At 46.3% G+C, this 18,860-nt stretch overlaps 1 protein-coding gene across 2 annotated transcripts in view; it reads left to right on the forward strand.

Moving 5' to 3' along the window:
- LOC137784397 (ephrin type-A receptor 7) overlaps positions 1–15,628 on the forward strand; it is a 133,532-nt gene extending 117,904 nt beyond the window's left edge. For both annotated transcript variants that reach the window (XM_068575002.1, XM_068575001.1), the window contains 9 exons: positions 3,532–3,657; positions 4,558–4,743; positions 7,748–7,809; positions 8,431–8,547; positions 8,859–8,945; positions 9,842–9,994; positions 12,268–12,458; positions 12,557–12,721; positions 14,123–15,628. In XM_068575002.1, the coding sequence (XP_068431103.1) occupies positions 3,532–3,657; positions 4,558–4,743; positions 7,748–7,809; positions 8,431–8,547; positions 8,859–8,945; positions 9,842–9,994; positions 12,268–12,458; positions 12,557–12,721; positions 14,123–14,237 (1,202 nt within the window). In that variant the 3' untranslated portion in view covers positions 14,238–15,628. The remainder of the gene's footprint in view (positions 1–3,531; positions 3,658–4,557; positions 4,744–7,747; positions 7,810–8,430; positions 8,548–8,858; positions 8,946–9,841; positions 9,995–12,267; positions 12,459–12,556; positions 12,722–14,122) is intronic.
- The last annotated feature ends 3,232 nt before the right edge of the window (positions 15,629–18,860 follow it).

Raw genomic sequence — 18,860 nt, forward strand, 5'->3', positions numbered from 1 at the left:
GGGAGAGATTGGAAAGATTGGGAGGAGGGGAGAGATAAGGAGGGCGGGTTAAAGCTCCAGGACAAGGCAGGCCGGGAGGCAGCGGCAGAGAGTGCTCCTCCGAATGTTGTTGTTGTAGTATATGTTGTTTTGGGGTTGTTGTATTATTTTGTTTTACCCGGCTCACGGAGCTCTCAATAGGCTTTTTTTGTTTAACAGCGACAGAATGGAAGCAGTTTGACATCTCTCTTCCTGTTTGTGTGTACGTGTGCGTGCCAGTGCTTTGCTGACATGGTGGATGGATGTGTTACTTTAGAGTTACCGTGTGTGTGTGTGTGTGTGTGTGTGTGTGTGTGTGTGTGTGTGTGTGTGTGTGTGTGTGCGTGTGTGGGACTACCCATGTGTGTGTGCGTGCTCATTTGCGTTGTTTAATCTCCCAGCATGCTGAGCCCTCTGGAGAGGTTTGGAGCACTATGCCTGATGAATAATGAGCCGAAGCCATGCGGCTGGGAATTAAATCTGCCCAAACAAAGACATGTCAACAGCTGACAAGCACGCAATACACACAGACACACGCACAGACATAAATGCTTTTTCATTTTTGGCCAGCTTTTTAAACACACACACACACACACACACACGCATCTACCTTTCAGAACATGGACACTCACATAAATAGGCAGAAAGACATGCTTTTTTTGTATTTTTGTCCACTTTCTCCAACATGCACTCTCTCGAGTCCACTTCCTGTTCTGTGGTTCAGTAAAACATGCTCTTGTGAAGCTGCAGGTCCTGCCATGGAGTGTGAGAGGTAGTGATAGTCATGCATGTAAGCCTGATTAAAAAAAAAAAATCTCCTCCCATCTGTTCTCCCCAACATGTCCTTAAAAACACATCGTTCGACATACATTAACACGGAAGGATGGGGAGGAGACTGAATAAGTGAGTGTGTGAGTGCTAAAGTAGAGGAGGAAGGAAAGGGAGCGGGGGAGGAGAGATTTAGAGTATGTAGAAGGTGAGTTGGCAGAGGCACATCCTAAGTGACACTGAACAGTAGTTTCATGTCGCGGTATGTGACCTAGAAACGTGAGGGGGTGGAGGGGGGATGGAGGAACGGATGAGGACTCATCCGCAATCTCCATTAATAGAGCACATTTAGATATCAGCCAGAGTTTGATATCATGTCAGAGAGAGAGAGAGAGCGAGTGAGAGAGAAGATGTCTGGGGGAAATGAATGGAGAAAAGATAGCGATGAAGGCCTTTTTGTTTAGAATGAGAATCCATGTGCCTGGAAACGCTCCCGCTGTGGTCCACTGGAGATTATGCAGCCATGTGTGACTCCGCTTTAGTTTCCCCTCAATCGCTCATGACAGTGACACAGTTAACCCCGAAACTAATCACCCACGGAGCCAATGGAGCGTGCACATGTGTGTATGTGTGTGTCGTTCGTGTGTCTGAGCGTCAGCTAATATTGCTCATTTATGTGAGACATGTGAGCACCTCCTTTTGTGTGTGTTTGTGTGGGTGTGACCGTGTTGTGTGCAGGTATGGATCTCACAGCTGGTCGCAAGCTCCAACAGTGTGTTTGAAAAAATTCTATTTGACAGAAAAGAGTCTTCGATCCTTCATTCAGAACCTGGCCTCGACTAGAAAAGGTTTCATTTGACTCATAATTAACTTTTGGCTTTATTAGTGTGTGTGTGTCTGTGTGTGTGTGTGCATGGTGGATCAATAAGCCGTTATGAGGCAGCCAGTATATCCCTCAAGTCAATCTAGAGCTGTAATCTCATTTCAGAGCCCCGATCCGGCTTTTGGGAACATTACCAGCCCTTTTTTCCTGGAAGAACGGCCTTAACGTGCAGTAACCGGAGTCAAAGGTCATCTAATCGAGAACTGCAGTTCAACGGTTAATGCTTATCGACGATCTGCGGGCTAGTTTATTTGCTAGTTGTTAGCATTTGGTAAATACGATTGTCGGCTGATAAAGAAAACAAGAGGCGAGTGGAGCGCTCGCGTTGTGTGCAGTCGAACAGTCGGGGTCAATATCTCTCCAGTTTTAAATGTCAGCTGAAATTTGCAATCGCTGTGTCTCATCAGCGTCACGGAAAACATTGTGTAGAGGTCCTTGAAACTAAATTAGCCTTGGTAATCATACATAATACCCGTTTTTTTTTTTTCCTGGCGAAGATTGGATGAGGCTATATGAAACAATTCATCTTTTTAAAATGGAGACGCTAGGTTTCTATTTTGACTGACATTAAACCCTGTTGTGTGTTGCTTTTATACGTGTACTTATACAAGGCTATTCATCAAATGTCACATGATGGAAAGGGGAAATAAAGTCATGCTATTTATGGAGATTTCATTATTATTTTTGGGAAGCACCCAAACTCTGAATCTAACAACAAAGCAGCAAGTCTGCTACAAGTGCGTAAAGGTTTTCTGCCTCAGCATTTCACTTTGTATGTCCCGTCCCAAATTTTCTTTTTTTGCCTGAAGATTATATTGTGCCTGTGTGTGTGCACGCCTGTTATTTTGCATATGCGTGTGTGTGTTTAGTGAGATAACATGTCGAAGCGAAGAAGAAGACAAAAAGCCTCGTGGAAGAGCCCTGTGATCTGACTAAAGCCGCACGGAGGAAACCCAAAGTCAGATTTGAGCACTCAAAGCCTTTGATCTTGGTTTTCCCCTCCGTCTGGAGACTCACAAGGTCAAAGCATACAAAAACAAGAGAATTAGACGAGTTAGGAAAACATAAACCAAAGCGTTTTGTATCTATTTGAATGACAAAAGAAAAACGAAAGTCACCCAAAAATCCCGCGACTGGCAAAGTATTGAACATGTCGGGGTTATGCTTGTTGTACCCACAGATAAGAGCCGACAGTCATCGTGTGCTTTGATAGCAGAAAACGTTACAGCTATCTCCAACATCAATGGTACGACTGAGGCATTGATCGAAGTCTCTGGATGAAAATAAAAAAAGAGCACGGGCTTGTTGCGAGACAACATTTTAGTCTTCTGTTCAACAAACACAGAGAAAAAGGGGACAGGGGTACCAATTCCTCTCAATAGAGCACAAAGTGACGCAGACATGGGAAATGTTTTGGCTTTGTGTCGAGCGAGAGGTACCGGCGAGGCAGCAGACGTCTCCTCTGGTCAGCTCCCCCGTATGCATTTGCTCATATTTGCAGCTTTATCTCAATCTGAGAGTGGCTCCTTTTCTTTTATCCGGATGGTGCCTCACTATGGACATTCCTGCCGCCGGGACTAGTGCCGACTTTTATCTTTTAATGTATTTCTTTTGTGCAGACAAGCATGTGGACCACAAATGATATGTTACTGTCCTTTTTGTATGGACTATGGCAAGTATTGTACTTAATCCTCTTTGTCCCTGATGGGGCCGAGAGCTTTTAGCACAGATGTAAGTGCTAAAGTTTGAAGCTTGACCGGATGACCCATCTGTCAATCAAACATCTGGAGTGGCAATAATGTACATCAATGCTAATGTTTCCTCACCCAACATTGCCTCATGTTGCGTGTTCGTGTGTTCAGTTAAGATCCCGACACGGAGGACCTACATTGACCCGGAGACCTGCGAGGACCTGCTGCAGGCCGTGCACGCCTTTGCCAAAGAGCTGGACAACTCCAGCATCAAGATAGAGAGAATTGTGCACACAGGTACGTGATCGTACCGTATGTGTTAACAACGCGCCCATGTTGCACTTTTCAACCCTTTCGATGTTGCTGTGTTGTTTTGTTTTAAAAGGGATTTAGCATTCAAAGCGAGGTATTCAGAGTTTTAGTCGTTTCATTGGGTGAAGCTCCCATGACAGAGTCCAATACAAGAAAACCATGATAACATCAAGTTTTTCTTTCTCCAGACTTTAGAGAGAGCGAGACGGAGCCCATTTCACTATTGAGTAGTACTCCTTGTGACGAGTAAAATGATCCCGTCGGTTCGAGTGCCCCTTTGAATTTACAGCAGGATATGAGCACCGCATTAAGGTTTAGAAAGATAACATGAATATGAGAAATATTCAATTTCTCTCCGTCTTCAACAAATGCGAAAAAATAAGTCCTAACCGTTCATCGTGAAATATGGAGAGTCACGGCAGAGGAAGCCGGCAGAGTATCGGCCCATTCAACAGCTCGCCGATGCATTTCACCAGACAAATTGGAGAAACCGATTCCATCAGTCTGGCGACTTCCTGCTCCGCCAGAATAAAGCTCCGGTGTTCGCCTCGGCCGTACCGCATGTCCCACCCTCTCTCCTGCCCCCGACCCCCATCTTTGATCTCCCTTTGATCCCTTTGTGTTTCACGTCTCTCTCTCACTCAATAGTGTCTGTTCAATTGCGTCATCTCTCTTCCTCCTTGTACTCCAACCTGACCCAACAACGGCTACACACACCCACAACGTATTCCTTCTCACTTTCTTTTAATCTTCGCACAGTTATTACTCCGTATCATCACTTTGACCTGCAACCTGTGCCCTTCATTCTTTCCCCGCTCTCTCTGTCTGTCTGTCTCTGGTTTCTCATCAATCAATCTCTTTGTCGTCGTCGCCGTCCCCCTACAGGTGACTTTGGGGAGGTGTGTCGCGGCTGCCTGAAGCTCCCCAGTAAGCGAGAGCTGCCGGTGGCCATTAAGACGTTAAGGGCCGGCTGCTCTGACAAACAGCGGCGCTCCTTTCTCAGCGAGGCCGGCATCCTGGGGCAGTTCGACCACGCCAACATCATCCGGCTGGAGGGCGTCATCACCACCGGTAAGGAGGACGGGGGGGGGGCGGCAGATCAAGCCCGAAAGCAAGCGAAAGGCAGATTGGCGAGGAAGGCAAGTGGGCGAAGATGAAAAGAAGCACAGGAGGGGGGGGGGGATCTCAGGTATCCAAACATCAAAGGAAGGAATGGGATAGTTTGACCACTTCCAGTATCATAAAGGGGGTTCAACACCTCCATTACCGAGGAGGAAGGGATAGGGAAGTGAGGCTGCAGGGAAGCAGAAAGGGGAATTGGAGTTTGACCACTTCTGGTTACGGAGAGAGAGATGAGAAAATGAAAAACTGGAATGTGAGCGGGGACAGCAAGGGAGGGCGGTTCGGGAAGAGCACTGCGATACTCCACTTCAATATCACACGCGTGGAGGGGGTCAGCGCTTCCACCGTAGAGGCCGGGGGAAAAGAAGAAACATGTTGAATAGCAGAGAGCCGGGTTACGGGACGGACGCCACACGCTAGCAGCGGCAGAGCTACATCAAGGCCCCATTTTCCGCTGACAGATAGCAATTGGGGTCCAAGAGTGAAAACAGGATGGAAGAAGTGGGAGGGAGGGGGAGAGAAAAAAATAACGTAAAGGCAGGAGATGGAGGAAAGAGACATGAGAGACAGAGAAGATGAGGTAGAGGTTAATGGGAATGGCAGGTGAAGAGAGAAGCTTTAAAGAGTTTGCGAAGTTTTTGTTACTGCCGCAGTGATGCTCGGCGTCTGTGTGTGTGTCTCTGTCTGTGTGTGTGTGTGTGGGCATGGTGCCCGAACACACTCTGTGCTCAGTAGGATGGCAGCAGATGTGCAGGGTACAGTAATTGGTGCTAGAGACCCAGCGGGGCACTGAGATCCACTCGAATCTCTCCCACCATCACGTGCGCAAACGCACGCACGCGCACAGTCATTCATCGACCACTCACGTGCACGCTCCATCGCACACGCGCGCCCGCGCAAAGGCGGTCCCGTATGCTCAGTTTCTCTTTCACTTTCATTGACTGACACACACACACACACACACACCTACCTGCTGGCTTGCCTTCCTCACTTGGCATGAAATCAAACATGGCGCACACAAACAGCACACACACACACGCACACACACACACGTCCTGTTTGAGTACAAATCATCTGCTTTACATCACTTACCTCCCCCCACCACATTCTCAATCGGCCCTCCTCCGCCGCTCCCCGCCCACCTGCAGGCAGCCTCCTGACTAATCTTCTCGCCATAATTCGAGGCCACGTGAAAACATAGTCTCATCCACTCGGGGGATAAAATGATATGTAATTTGCGATTGTCACTGAGATGTAGGACAGGTATTTTGCGTACTGACTGAGATCCTTTACCCAAGTAATGTGAAAATACTCTTTACAAGTGTGTTGCTTTTAAAATCCCATATACATGAGGTCAAAGTACAGATTACTATCAGCTCCGTGTGCTTGACGTGCACAGCAATAGTCTGGCGACCTGTCAGCTGATTGGCTCCCGCCTCTGGATAGGAAAAGCAGTTACGGATAATGGGTGGATGTACTTACAGTATCAAAAGTATAAGTACTCATTCTGATAATAGTAATAAGCGATATACAGTTTACATAGTTTAAATCTGTACATGTAAAGTTCCCAGTATGTTCAGTTGTCAGATAAGTTTAGAAGCTTAGAAAGTACAATAGTTCCATCTGAAATGCAGCAAAATAGAAGTATGAAGTCACCGACAATGGAAATGCTGAGGTAAAGTACCTCCAAATTGCACATAAGTACAGGAGTAGTTACTTTCCACCGCTGGTCCTGTGATATGGTAATGGGGTTGATACCTCTCTGGAGTATTTCACACTCGCCTCCTGCACTCCGCCCTCGCAGTGCAGCTCCACCGAGCTGTTCGTCGTCACAGTGGAGCGGACACAGATCAGCGTCATGGCGGCGACGACGTCCGTCCTCTCCTCATACGACAATCTGTGATCATTTCCTCAATCGGATATTTCAATTTTCTTCGGGGTCTTCTGGCAACCCGACAGAGCCCACACGAGATGAAAGTGTCAAGGGTTTGCGTATTCAATATGCATTAAAAATCATTTGACTTTGTCTGAATCTGTGTTTGTATGAAGAAGCACTGTCACACAATCATATTTTTGTCCCTTTACGCGTTTTTTTTAGCCGGTATTAAGTAACACAATTGATATAAACCTTTTAAGTAGCTCCTTGCTTGTGGCTAAATGTGTCTGGTCCTCCCAGCAACCCCCCAACAGTCAAATCCCAAGCGATTCGCTCTCCAACTCGCATTAATTACGTGATTGGCCGCCGTAGTATCATGGCAGCGTCTCCTCGCCGGCTGTCTGTTCCCTCGTGTTGTCGCTAACCTTTTCCAAATAGCTTCCTGAAAGCCCGGTGATTCTGATTCTGGCAAACCGATTCTGAATTGTTTGTGTCCCAAAGCCAAGTTGTCATTATTTTGTAATGTGCTCCGCGTAAACTGCCGGGACTGATCGCGCGTCACGTCTATGTCGTACACATCCAGGCCTTTACATTCCCAGCGGTTTACATATCCATGAAGGTTTTTTTTGTTGTTTTTTTTTACTCTCCCAAGCGCCCATAATCCACTCCTCCTCTCTCCCCGTTTCCTCTCCACTCCAACTGCTGCAGTCTCATTTTCCTCCTCCGTGCACTTCATAGCACTGCTGGATCCCTGCCATCTGTGCGTGTGTGTGTGTGTGTGTGTGTGTGTGTGTGCGAGCGAGTGAGTGTTTGAGGGTCGTTAAACTTGCTGAGACAGCCAGGGCAGCACACGGGTTCTCCTGGCTTCACCACAGTTCACTGGGTGAGGAATGGCTTTGCACAATGCCTGCCGTGCTGCCGAGCGGACCAGACTCACTTCATCCCTCCTTCTCAGCGTCTCTGTCTCTATCAGCTCTCTAAACTCTCCCCGCGCTCCCCCTCACCTTGATTCTCTCCACCTAACCTGGATTCCACGTTTTCATCCGCTCTCCCGCCTGCCTCTGTGTCCGTCTCCAGGTAACACCATGATGATCATCGTGGAGAGCATGACAAACGGGGCCTTGGACTCCTTCCTGCGGGTGAGTTTTTGTGCCGTGTGTGTGTGTGTGTCTGTGTGTGTGCGCGTGGCTGCGTTTATCTGTAACGCACGCACACGCCCACGTGTTTGCTCACCGTCCAGTCGACAAAACGAAGCCTCGCCATGATCCTCCGTTTCGGAGCCGTTTCACAAACAAGGCATTTTCCTCTAATGATCCTAAATTCATTATTATTATTATTATTATTATCATCACAGTGCAGTCCTGGGGCAGCAGCGCGTTCGCTTATTACAGTCATAAGGAATTGCACCGTAATTAACCGCACAAATGGAGTGTTTCTGCTGTAAGCTCCTGTAAACTGTTATTGTGCCCCTCTGCTCCGTGAACCACTGCGGCGTGGTTTATAATGATAGGAATTAATGGCCTGTTTGTTTTTTTATCCTCCAAATAAAGGGATTTAGCTCAGTGAGCACATCATTGTACTGTAGTAGCAGATGTGCCGCCTTTTCGGATCGCAGCATACACATTATTTATATATATATATATATATATATATATATATATATATAGCGTCAACTCTCTTCTCTATTTCTTTCCTTTTTCCATTCACCTCCTCCCCTTTCTCCGTCTCCTCCCTTCCTTTCTCCTCTCCATAAACCTCAGAAACACGAAGGCCAGTTGAGTGTCATGCAGCTGATGGATATGCTGACTGGTGTGGCGTCGGGGATGAAGTACCTCACCGAAATGGGCTTCATCCACAAACGGCTGGCTGCGCACAAGGTAAGGCAGCAGGTGGGAGGAGATGATGGAGGGGATGCGGGTCGGTGAATACGATTCGTCCGTGGAGGAGGGGAGGTATGGGGGGAGTTTGCAAACACACTTTGAACAATCACTTGGCTGTGGGTTTTTATTACAGCAATACACCGAGCTGAAAATCACAAGACAAAAGTGTCAAAAATCGTTTTGTCACATTCGTGTTTTCCCTGTGTGGCATTTCCCTAATGCGACGCGGCAACAGTCGATCGTCCCGGGTGTGATGAGAGCGTCTCCAAACGTAAGCGATGCTGAGGAGTTTGTTTTGCGGCCCTCAGGTGCTGGTGAACTCCAACCTGGGCTGCAAGGTGTCCGGCTTCAGGCCTCTCCAGGAGGACAAGATAGAGGCCATCTACACCTCACTGGTGAGACGTCTGAGTTATAATCTGCTTACAGCATTGTGGGTTCATAGGTATAGACCACATGCATATTCTTCCTTTGTGACAATAAGCATTGCTCTAAAGTGCCATGATACGTATATAATTTATACTTATAATACATAACTATTGGTCCCTCACTGACATCATTCACATGGTTATTATTCATGAGTGTATATTGTTATTTTATATGAATACTCCATGTGGTCATTGTTTCATTAAATCTCTACAGACAATTATACAATATTTCCACTTATGATAGCTGCTATAATGTATTATAAAAATGTATTACAACTATGATACGCACAAGGACAAAAACAATGTAAACAAGTGACCAGCATTAATAAAGTATTATATTTTAAGTCATGATGAAATGCTTTAAAATGTGCTATGATCATTATTATTAGGCATTATGTATCTGTATGAGTGCTTATGACTATAATTATACAGTAACAAAATTACAAAGCATTAAAGTATGTCTTAGAAAGTGATACCAACAAACAAAACAAAGTGAAAACTTTTTAGATTCAGGTTTTTTACATCTCTTGTTCCTAATTAATGAGCGTGAAAGTGGCAGCGAGCCGGTTGGCAGCGCGCTCACACATGTTCAGGTGATATTTTTAACGAGCCTCGGTGAACCTTAATACATGTCGGGTTCAGTTGAGGTCATATAATTAAGCTCTCGGGGAAAGAAATTAAATATATTTCGGTGCTTTATTTCCCTGGATATATTTTTGGGTTCCTCTCAAGGTGAACCCAAAAAGATTCTTTTGATCTGCTGAAAATATGTTGAAAAGCCGCTCAAAGAGAATATTAAAGCTCAAAGTCCTACGAACTCTGCTCTCCCTTTTCCTCCCCGTCCTCCTCCTCCTCCTCTCCTGCAGCACGGAGGGAAGAGCGTGGTGCTGTGGACCGCTCCAGAGGCCATCCAGTACCATCGCTTCTCCTCGGCCTCGGATGTCTGGAGCTTCGGCATCGTCATGTGGGAGGTCATGTCCTATGGAGAGAGACCCTACTGGGATATGGGCAACCAGGATGTAAGTGTGTGTGTGTGTGTGTGTGTGGGAGAAAAGCTTAGACATAGGAGGGTGGCTTTTCCATTAATCTCCTCGGTCATGTCCTTTTATAGTCCTCCCTCCCTCCCTTTTTTATAGAATATCTGCACTTTAGCGGGCTCCCTCCTTCTGTCAATGAACTCTGCATTCATGCCCAGCTCGGATCTTATTAAAAGAAAGCCAAAGAAGCCCCAGCACCTCTGAAAGCTTTCTGCCGAGCCTAAGTCCCCCCTCTTTAAGTCTGCATCAGCTCCATGACCGATCCTGTTTTCTCTTAAGGACGCTTTGACCCTCTTCCAGCGGCCCCTCCCCCGCCCCGCCCCGCCCCCCGAGTGCCGTCCTGGTCTTAAAAGGGTTAAACATCCTTCTGGGGGAGAAAAGAGAAAAATTGTTCGTGTAAATATGATGCGTTGGAGAGACTGAGCGGTCGACAGGACCCGGCCGCTCGGCACTAGAAAACCTCCAGTTATCAAAGTGAATGTGGTTTGGTGCTCGGCTACCTCTTCGTCCTTCACACACACACAAAAAGGTACAAGCCATGCTTTTAACATGCGAGTTGAAAGCAATATGCGAGTCTGCTAAAGAGGCAAGAAGGCCGAATATTCTTTGAGACTATTTCATTTCACTTTTTCTATGAAAGCCGACGACGCACAGGACAGTGAAGGCATCACTTTTTAAGGACGATTACGCCTCATCCTGCTGATGCTCTCTCAAATGGCTGGCGTCAGAAAACAATGCCTCTCCTCTACTGCGGGCAGGTGCATCGTTCAAAAGCAACGGGTGTTTTTTGTGCAAAATTGATATGCATGAGTTATTCAGCAGGTTTGTTTTGCCCTTTCACCAAGCAGGAGAAACTTTCCTCTCAGCATGGTTCATATTATCAAACTTTCCAATTGAGGGGGGCCAAAGGTCAAGTTTGTAGAGCGCCCGGGATATTAATCCACTTTAAATTGATACATTATATCATAACGGAGTTGTTGGTCGGCCGGTCCACCTTGTGATCCGCCGTGCCCTTTACCTAGGGCCTTTGATTAAATGGGAAAATGTCAAATGCTGAAAAGCCTTTTATGAATGCTCTTTAGTGAGATAGGAGCTTAAGGGGCTGAGGGGGAGTGGGCGGGTGGGGGGCGGGGGTTAGGGAGCGGGAAGAAAGAGTGTTTTGGGAAATAATGCCGCTGATGGATGTCATTTCTGTGATTATGCGCCGACTATTTCCTCCTTTCAGGAGATTGTATCTCTCTCAGAGTGATGCGGGAGGAGGAGGAGGAGGAGGAGGAGGAGGAGGAGGAGGAGCGTGAGGAAGTCTCTCTCGGGGTGTTGCAGTGAATGGGTTCTGAATGGGGACAAACATTAGTGTGATGGAGGAGCGAGGAGCGTTGAGGAAGTCTGGAGGGGATGCTTTTCATGCTCCGCAGTTTGAAGACAGTGAGGTCTCAGAGGAGGGCGGGGCCTGGCTCACTCCTTTAAGAGCGTCTCTTTCCAGAGTGGGTCCGGTACAAATGAGCCTGTTTGTTTCGTCTCTTTAATTTGTCTCTCGTTATTAATATCATTGTATTTTTGTATCCACAGGTAGGCAACATGTTGTGTTATCGGAAATTAAAATGTCGGAGTAAGAATTGCCCGCAGATAGCAGCCCAACTGTTGTGATACCCCATCAAATATCCTGTGACAGTGAATATCCTGCTAAGTGACCTTTCAGTCTGTTTTCTTTTCGCGGGGATACCTTCCTCCTCTCTCTCCCATAGCAGCTGCCCGCTCGCCGTACGCTTCCAGTTCTGCATGTTTGTGCTCGTCTCATATTGTTTGTGTTTGCAACATCTCTCTGTGAAATTCTGTTCACGTTGCAGTCGGGCGTCGGCTCACAAAGGCGACCTTTTTAAAGGGCTGCTGCCGCGAAATAAGTTCAATTAGCGCAAAGCTAAAAACAACAACAATGCGCTGGAACAGCGTAGCCGGTGTAATTAGTGACGAGAGAAAAGCAAAGCACCAGCACTTCACTGATCTTGTTTATCCAACAAGGACCTGATCTGTTCCCAGGCTTCTATTCTTGGCAACTAAGCCACCGTAAAGGAGGGGAAAAGAGGTTCGGGATGCCTTACTCGACGTTTTATTTAAGTGGGACAACGCTTTTGACATTCTTCTTCACTTATTCCAGTCACACACACACACACACACTCTTTGGGAATTTAATCCAATTAGCAGTCTTATAAGTACTGGATATGCACAACGTTAACTTCACACCGTGTGTCCTGTAGGTGATCAAGGCCATCGAGGACGGCTTCAGGCTGCCGGCTCCGGTGAACTGCCCCCCCCACCTCCATCAGCTGATGCTGGACTGTTGGCAGAAGGAGAGGACGGAGAGGCCCAGCTTCAGCCAGATCCACTCGGCCCTCAGCAAGAGCATCCGCTCCCCCGACGGCATCGGCTCCTCCACGTTGGCCCGCAGGTACGAGCGGTTTCCACCGGGGACGGTCGCGTGCGTTAGCTTCCTCTGGTAGATTTGTCCAAAAATCCACCTCGTTTCCTCTGCTTCCCCCCACCCAGGACCCTGAGCTCCTCCATCACGCTAGCGGAGCGGCCGCTGCCCTCCTTCCCCAACTTTAACTCGGTGGGCGAGTGGCTGGACGCGGTGGACATGGGCCGCTACAAGGACAACTTCACCGCCGCAGGCTACTGCTACCTGGAGTCTGTGGCCCGCATGACGGTGCAGTAAGTAGCTTTGTGTCCCTGAAGGTCGCGGCGACCTTTCACTTCCTGTTTTTAGAGTTGGTTGGATAATAAGAGAAGAGATCATTAAAAGAAAAATCAATATTCCAGATTCTCATTTGGCGAGATTGTTTGTCTTAATATTACTTTTTATGACATCACAGGACTGTGCAAAGTATGATGGCCTTTTGCTCAAGGTTATTGAGAACATAGTTGGCAGAATTATTGATAATTAGTTTAATCATTTTTTGCCTCCCTAATATAAGGAAATTATAGTGTCTAATGGATCAAACTAACTTTAGACAACATGCTTTAAGGACATCTCCAAAGTGTTAAAGATATTTTACCAACTGATTTAGAAATGACCCCGTCTGTGTTTCATGCCACACATTTGCACAGAAGAGAAATCTGTAATGTTCCTCAAATTCACTGACGTTTACTGGGTAACATCTGCTTATATTAATATTTTAAACAAAATGATTTATATTGAACATTATAAATACTATACTACATCGGCTTCTTCGTGTTTATGTTTATTCACAAAGACCTCTCGTGGTGTCGTTTGTGCTGTGCAGCGAGATGAGCCCCCATGAATTTTTACCCGAAATGTTGTCACAACTATAATATTATTTCCACATTTTATTTTCCTACATCATTCAAGGGGGAAGAAAAAAAAAGAAAACGCATCCCAGAGATGCCGATTCACACGAGTCGCATCATCACATGAGCTCAGTGGTTTGTGAAATATAGTTTAATTAAGGACAAACACTGGAATTATTACCATTATTATTATTGTTATTATTATTGGCCCCCAGGTAATAGTAATAATACTAAGGAGCACAGCCTATGAGTCATGTTATATTTACACATAAAACACTTTAATTCTCCATTCTCATTTATTCCTCGTTGATATTTTTGAGGAGCAAATTAAAACAGCTTTTAATGTCTTTAACTGCGCGCCTGCCGCAGCCTGCTGGTGTCAGTACACGATGACATCACCGCTGGGTGAGGTCACAGAGGAGACCAGTACGCTGCCTGTGTGTTGTCACACATGTAAAATTCACTCCCACAAAGCTTTTTAATTATTTAATCAAGATATTTCTCGTGGTACAAGGCAACCGAATATTTAATTTGTCATATAAATGTTTGCTTTTGTCTGAATGTTCCACGTTTTATGGATTTATTTATTGATTTTCTCCGTCTTGCCGTATCCTGGTGTTGAATGCAACGCTTTCACCATCAAAACTTCTGCTTTTGTCATGTTGTCAATGTTGTGGAGGGAATTCTTTGGAACAAAGCGTTGAGGTGTTTAAAGAAACAAAGCAGGAAACATTGAGCATATGATTATCACAGGCATATTTTTGTGGCCAATACATATTCATTCATTTCTTCGTCCTCCCACAGAGACGTACTGAGTCTCGGCATCACTTCCCTCGAGCACCAGAAGCAGATCCTGGCGGCCATCCAGACGCTCAGAGCCCAGGTCATCCAGATGCACGGCCGCGGTGTGCAGGTCTAACGGGCGCTCGCCACGCCGGCTCTACTCTCACACCGCTAGACGCCGCCGCCGCCGCCGCCGCGGACACGACTCGTGTGTGCAGACAGACGGACGACGGGGGTGGAGAAGAGGAGAGGAGAGAGAGAAAGAGATGGAGAGATGGAGACACATTCCACTGAGGGAATGAGCAGATCTTCCGGCTCAACTGCACTCTGTCGACTCCTCCTTCCCACGCTTCCTCTTGCCTTCCATGATTCCCTACTTCCTTTTTCTTCTTCTATGAATCCCCCTCAGAGACACATTTGAGGGATATAGCAGAGGAGTGATGTCAACCTGACTTTTTGTTCTTTTGGGTCGGGTTCCATCTGCGTTTCAATACCGGTGTCGGCTCCACGTCGCTGGCTCTGGATCCGTGAGAGAAGACATGTGACACGTTGCTTCCGGCAGGAGGAAGCTGACCTCTGAGCAGGAAGCGGGGGCACCGAGGTCGAGCGCCGGCAAACCGGAACGTCCCTTTACTGATTGACTAGAAACTATTAAGCCGCCAAAGGCCCGGAGCGATGGCGCCGGATCAGATGACTCCTCTCTCCTCCGAACGATTAGAGCAGGAAGTGATTCACGGAGCGGAGACGCAGCGTTACATCGACATGTTTGAACCCGGCTGCGGTCGGCTTGAGTCGGATGGAGGCCCTGAAACGAGGCTGCGTGGAACATGACAGTACTTCCTGTGGGCGGGACACGGTGGGGGTCATGGGTGATGACGTACTTTACTTTTCAGGAACGTCAGACCTGTGGTTTTTATTTTTTTAATTGTTTTTGTTCCCTTCGGGGCTACTGATGGTCGTTTGATTGTTATTAATTTGTGGTATGTTGTGTGTTTCATGATAGTTTCTTTGTGTTTCCTTTTGATCCGGTTATTTCAGGGTTTTTGTTTTTTAAAGGAACACCCGGCGTCCTCCCCTTCCGCCTGCTGGGCGTCGTCTCGGTAAAGCGATCCTCCTCCTCCTCCGAAGCCTCTCTCGCGGTCTGCGTGGAGCCGCCTCTGGAAGACAGGCCCCGCCTCCCTCATTTAACCTCCGCAGAGACGAGGTCACGAGGGTTTTATTGGACTTAGAGTATTTGAAAAGTCAACGCGAAGGAGTCGCGTCCTCTGGGTTTTGTTTCCGTTGAGTTGATTTTGTCCGTATGACCCGAGTTTGTATCTGAGCGAGTGAGTCGTTTGTACGCAGGAAGTGAGCGCCGCGCTGGAGGCGCTCTGCTGGCGGCACACAGTATCTGTGTATTCTTGAACACTGGAGCTGGTACAGTTAAGTGTAGGTCCATTACCACTGGATTAGCTGTATACATGACGGTGTGTGTGTGTGTGTGTGTGTTGCAGTAAGGACACAGTATTAAAGAATGTCTAATGGACCCCCCCCCCCCCCCCCCCCCTTTGTATGTTGTATTATCATGTTTAATTTGTATGTTGTGTGAATATCATGCTCTCTCATAACACATGATTGCACTTTTTTTTCCTTCCAGGTAACTTCCTAAATCTCTCTGTACAGTGACTCCTCCCCCTTTTCTGACCAGTTCAATACTGGAGACTTGAAGAAGGGAATGTACGGGGCATTATTTGATTATCATACATGTTCACAGAGGAAGGAACATCCATTTTGAACTGGAATATTGTTGCTGTAAGAAACAGTTTTTTATGTTTTTAGTTTGTTCGTTTGTTCGTCTCCTTGTTCTTTCTGCTGTAACCGATTTGTCTAATAAGTAAACTCATAAGTCCTTATAGATGTTATCACACACATGTTAACATCTGAAGAAACGCACTGATGCTCTCTTTGAGACACACACATATACAGACACACACACACACACACAAACACACACTCACCACAAACTGGACCTCGCCACCACGATGAATGAAGCGTTCACGTCCCCCTCTCTGTTACTGTGACCATTATGATATATGTTTAATACTGTAAATATGTATTTGAAAATGCTAAATCTATTTTTATAATTTGTTTGAAGAACAATGTGTTGAATATAATATATGCTCACTGTGTAAGGGTTTTATTTGTTTGAATTTAGGGCCATAGCCAAGAAACTCTGGTGTTTGGAATATAAAACTGGAAAAAAAAAATCTTCTTTTTGTTAGTTTTTCGATGATTTTTACCTGTTAAAAGAAAATCTGATGGCTGTTGCAATATTGAAACGTGTTATTAAAAAATCTCCAATACAGGCAAATGTTTTTCTCTTTGTCTTCTATTTCAGGAGCGTGAACCTTAAAACCAAACGCACAGTAATCACAATCTGCACTGATACTTCCTGTTAGTTTCTGAGCGACACGTACACGACAGATCTGCAGAGGGATAAGTCAACACCTCGTATGATGTCACAGAACAAGAGATATTACTATGACAAAGTAATTACATGGAAATAATTAAAATTTGTACCTAAACTCTCACATCAGTTCTTCTTCTTCTTCTTCTTCTTCTTCTTCTTCTTTTTCTTTTTCTTCTTCTTCTTCTTCTTCTTCTTCTTCTTCTTCTTCTTCTTCTTCTTCTGTTTCTCTGCCTGGGACTGAATTCATATAACTTACTGCTTTTATTACAAAAACACCCACCTTCTGACCAACGCCGAGCGTATGGGAAATGATTGTAAATGTAAATTAATTTAGCGTGGGATTTATATGGGCAACTGTGTGGGAGCTCACACAGGGTGTGTGTGTGTGTGTGTGTGTGTGTACAGTCCACGGGCATGCGTTTGAAAATGAGATATTTGTGTTTGTCTCATACAGTTGCAGCAGCAATCCATATTTTTTTCATATTAAATTCTTATTGGAGTTGAGGAGTGGAGTTTGAGACTTAATGAGTTTCATCTCGGCGCCATCGCTGGCTACGGCTTTCTAAAGCTCCCACGCAAGTAAACAACACCTCTTTCAGATGCTGAACCCCCCCCTCCGTCCCTCCGTCCCCCCGTCCCTCAAATGCACAAAACAAAATGAAACCTGGAGTTGAATTTTTGAAAAGTGAAGTAATTGCGATGCTTCAAATCGCCGCTCTCTTTGGGACACCGAATGTAATACCGAGTCTTCAACAAAGCCGTCGGCTCTGCTCGGCATAATGGAAGTTATGAGACCCTGGCGGCCTTGACAGCGTGACCTCGGCCCGCTCGGGGTCACGAGCCGTCTCGCGGCTGCACGAGCGCCAAATGAGCCGGAGAGCGGCCCGGTCAGCTGCTCGCTGCAGCCGCTCCCTCAGGGTGCCACCTGATGAAGCCATTGGTTTAAGTGTGATGTCTCAGTATGCAACGCTCCTCGGTGTGTGTCTGTGTGCGTGTGTGTGTGTTGTTTTAGTCAGTATTATTAGGCTTCTCACGGTTTTGGTGTGAATGCTCAATCAGATTTGCTTGTTTATTCACTGTAAATGAGACCGGGACAGGGAGACGGGCCAGAAGATTAAAAGCAAATTGTGTTTCAAAATGCTAAATATTGATAGTTGTACGTGAAAACAATCTTCTTTTTTTCCTCCAAACTCAAGATCACACTCAAGATGTGTTCAAGACCTTCAGATATCAGTCAGACTCCACAGCTCAAGGCGGAGAAATATTTTAAAATATATAAATGACTTAAAGCAGCCTCGAAGCGTTCAACTAATAAACAGCTGACCCTCACGTACAAGATATGTTTCATGAAGTACCTTTACTGCTGAAACCATTACTCAGTCCATTGATAACTTGTAAATAGTAAAGTACATTTGTTTTAAAAAGCTAAATATTTGTGGTCGAGCTGAAAGGATCAGTTGATGAACGGAAACATTTACCTGGAGCTGAAATCAATATTTGCGTCAATTATCGAGCAAAAATGCCAAATGTCCTTTTGTTCCAGCTTTGTATAATAATGAAGTAGAACAAGGACATTTCAGACAGGTTAAAATGATTATTATTGTTTTAAAGACGTCACCTTTGGTTCTTAGGAAGCGGTGATTGTAAAACTAATAAATCCCTGACACACAACGCCATGAGCGTTACACAAACCAGTCTGATCTACTCCACCGCCATGAGATACAACCTCATATCAATAATAAGAAAAAAATAAAAACACAACCTTTGTGATAAAAGAAACCTTTCAAGCTGGAAAGACAAAGAACAAATGAGAGTGTGAGCAAACACCAGAGAGGGAACAGGAAGGACTCAAAGAGGCACACGGGGAAGCAGACGACACCTCTGTACAGAAAGCACGAGTGAGTCCCAGCTGTGTGTCGAGAGCCCTCTCCCCTTCTTGTCCTCCCTCCATCCCTCGCTCCCGCCGCCCCGTGTGGAGATTAAAGCGAGCGGCATAAAGGAGAGCGGTCCACCTCTAAAGCCAGTGTGAAGGGGAAACTTCCCCTCAGCACAAAACTTCTGCTCTCCTCGGCCGAAGCGTGCCGCAGCTCAAATCGGCTTTGAGAAATTAATCCCTGCGTTATGATGGGGGGGAGGTGAGGGAGGGGGGGGAGTAAACAAACAGAGAGGCCGGATGGGGACCTGCGAGTGCGCGACATGAGGGAGGGAGGGGGGGGGGGTTTCTGTAGGTAAAAAGCTTGTGTTTCTCCCCCCCGAGAGAACACAGAGCCGGGAAGGCTGCGGTGTGCTTGTACATGTGTGAAGGTGGAG

The sequence above is a fragment of the Clinocottus analis genome, unplaced genomic scaffold, assembly GCF_023055335.1.
Source record: "Clinocottus analis isolate CAN_PGR_092001 unplaced genomic scaffold, fCliAna1.0.p SCAF_14, whole genome shotgun sequence".
Lineage (NCBI taxonomy): Eukaryota > Metazoa > Chordata > Actinopteri > Perciformes > Cottidae > Clinocottus > Clinocottus analis.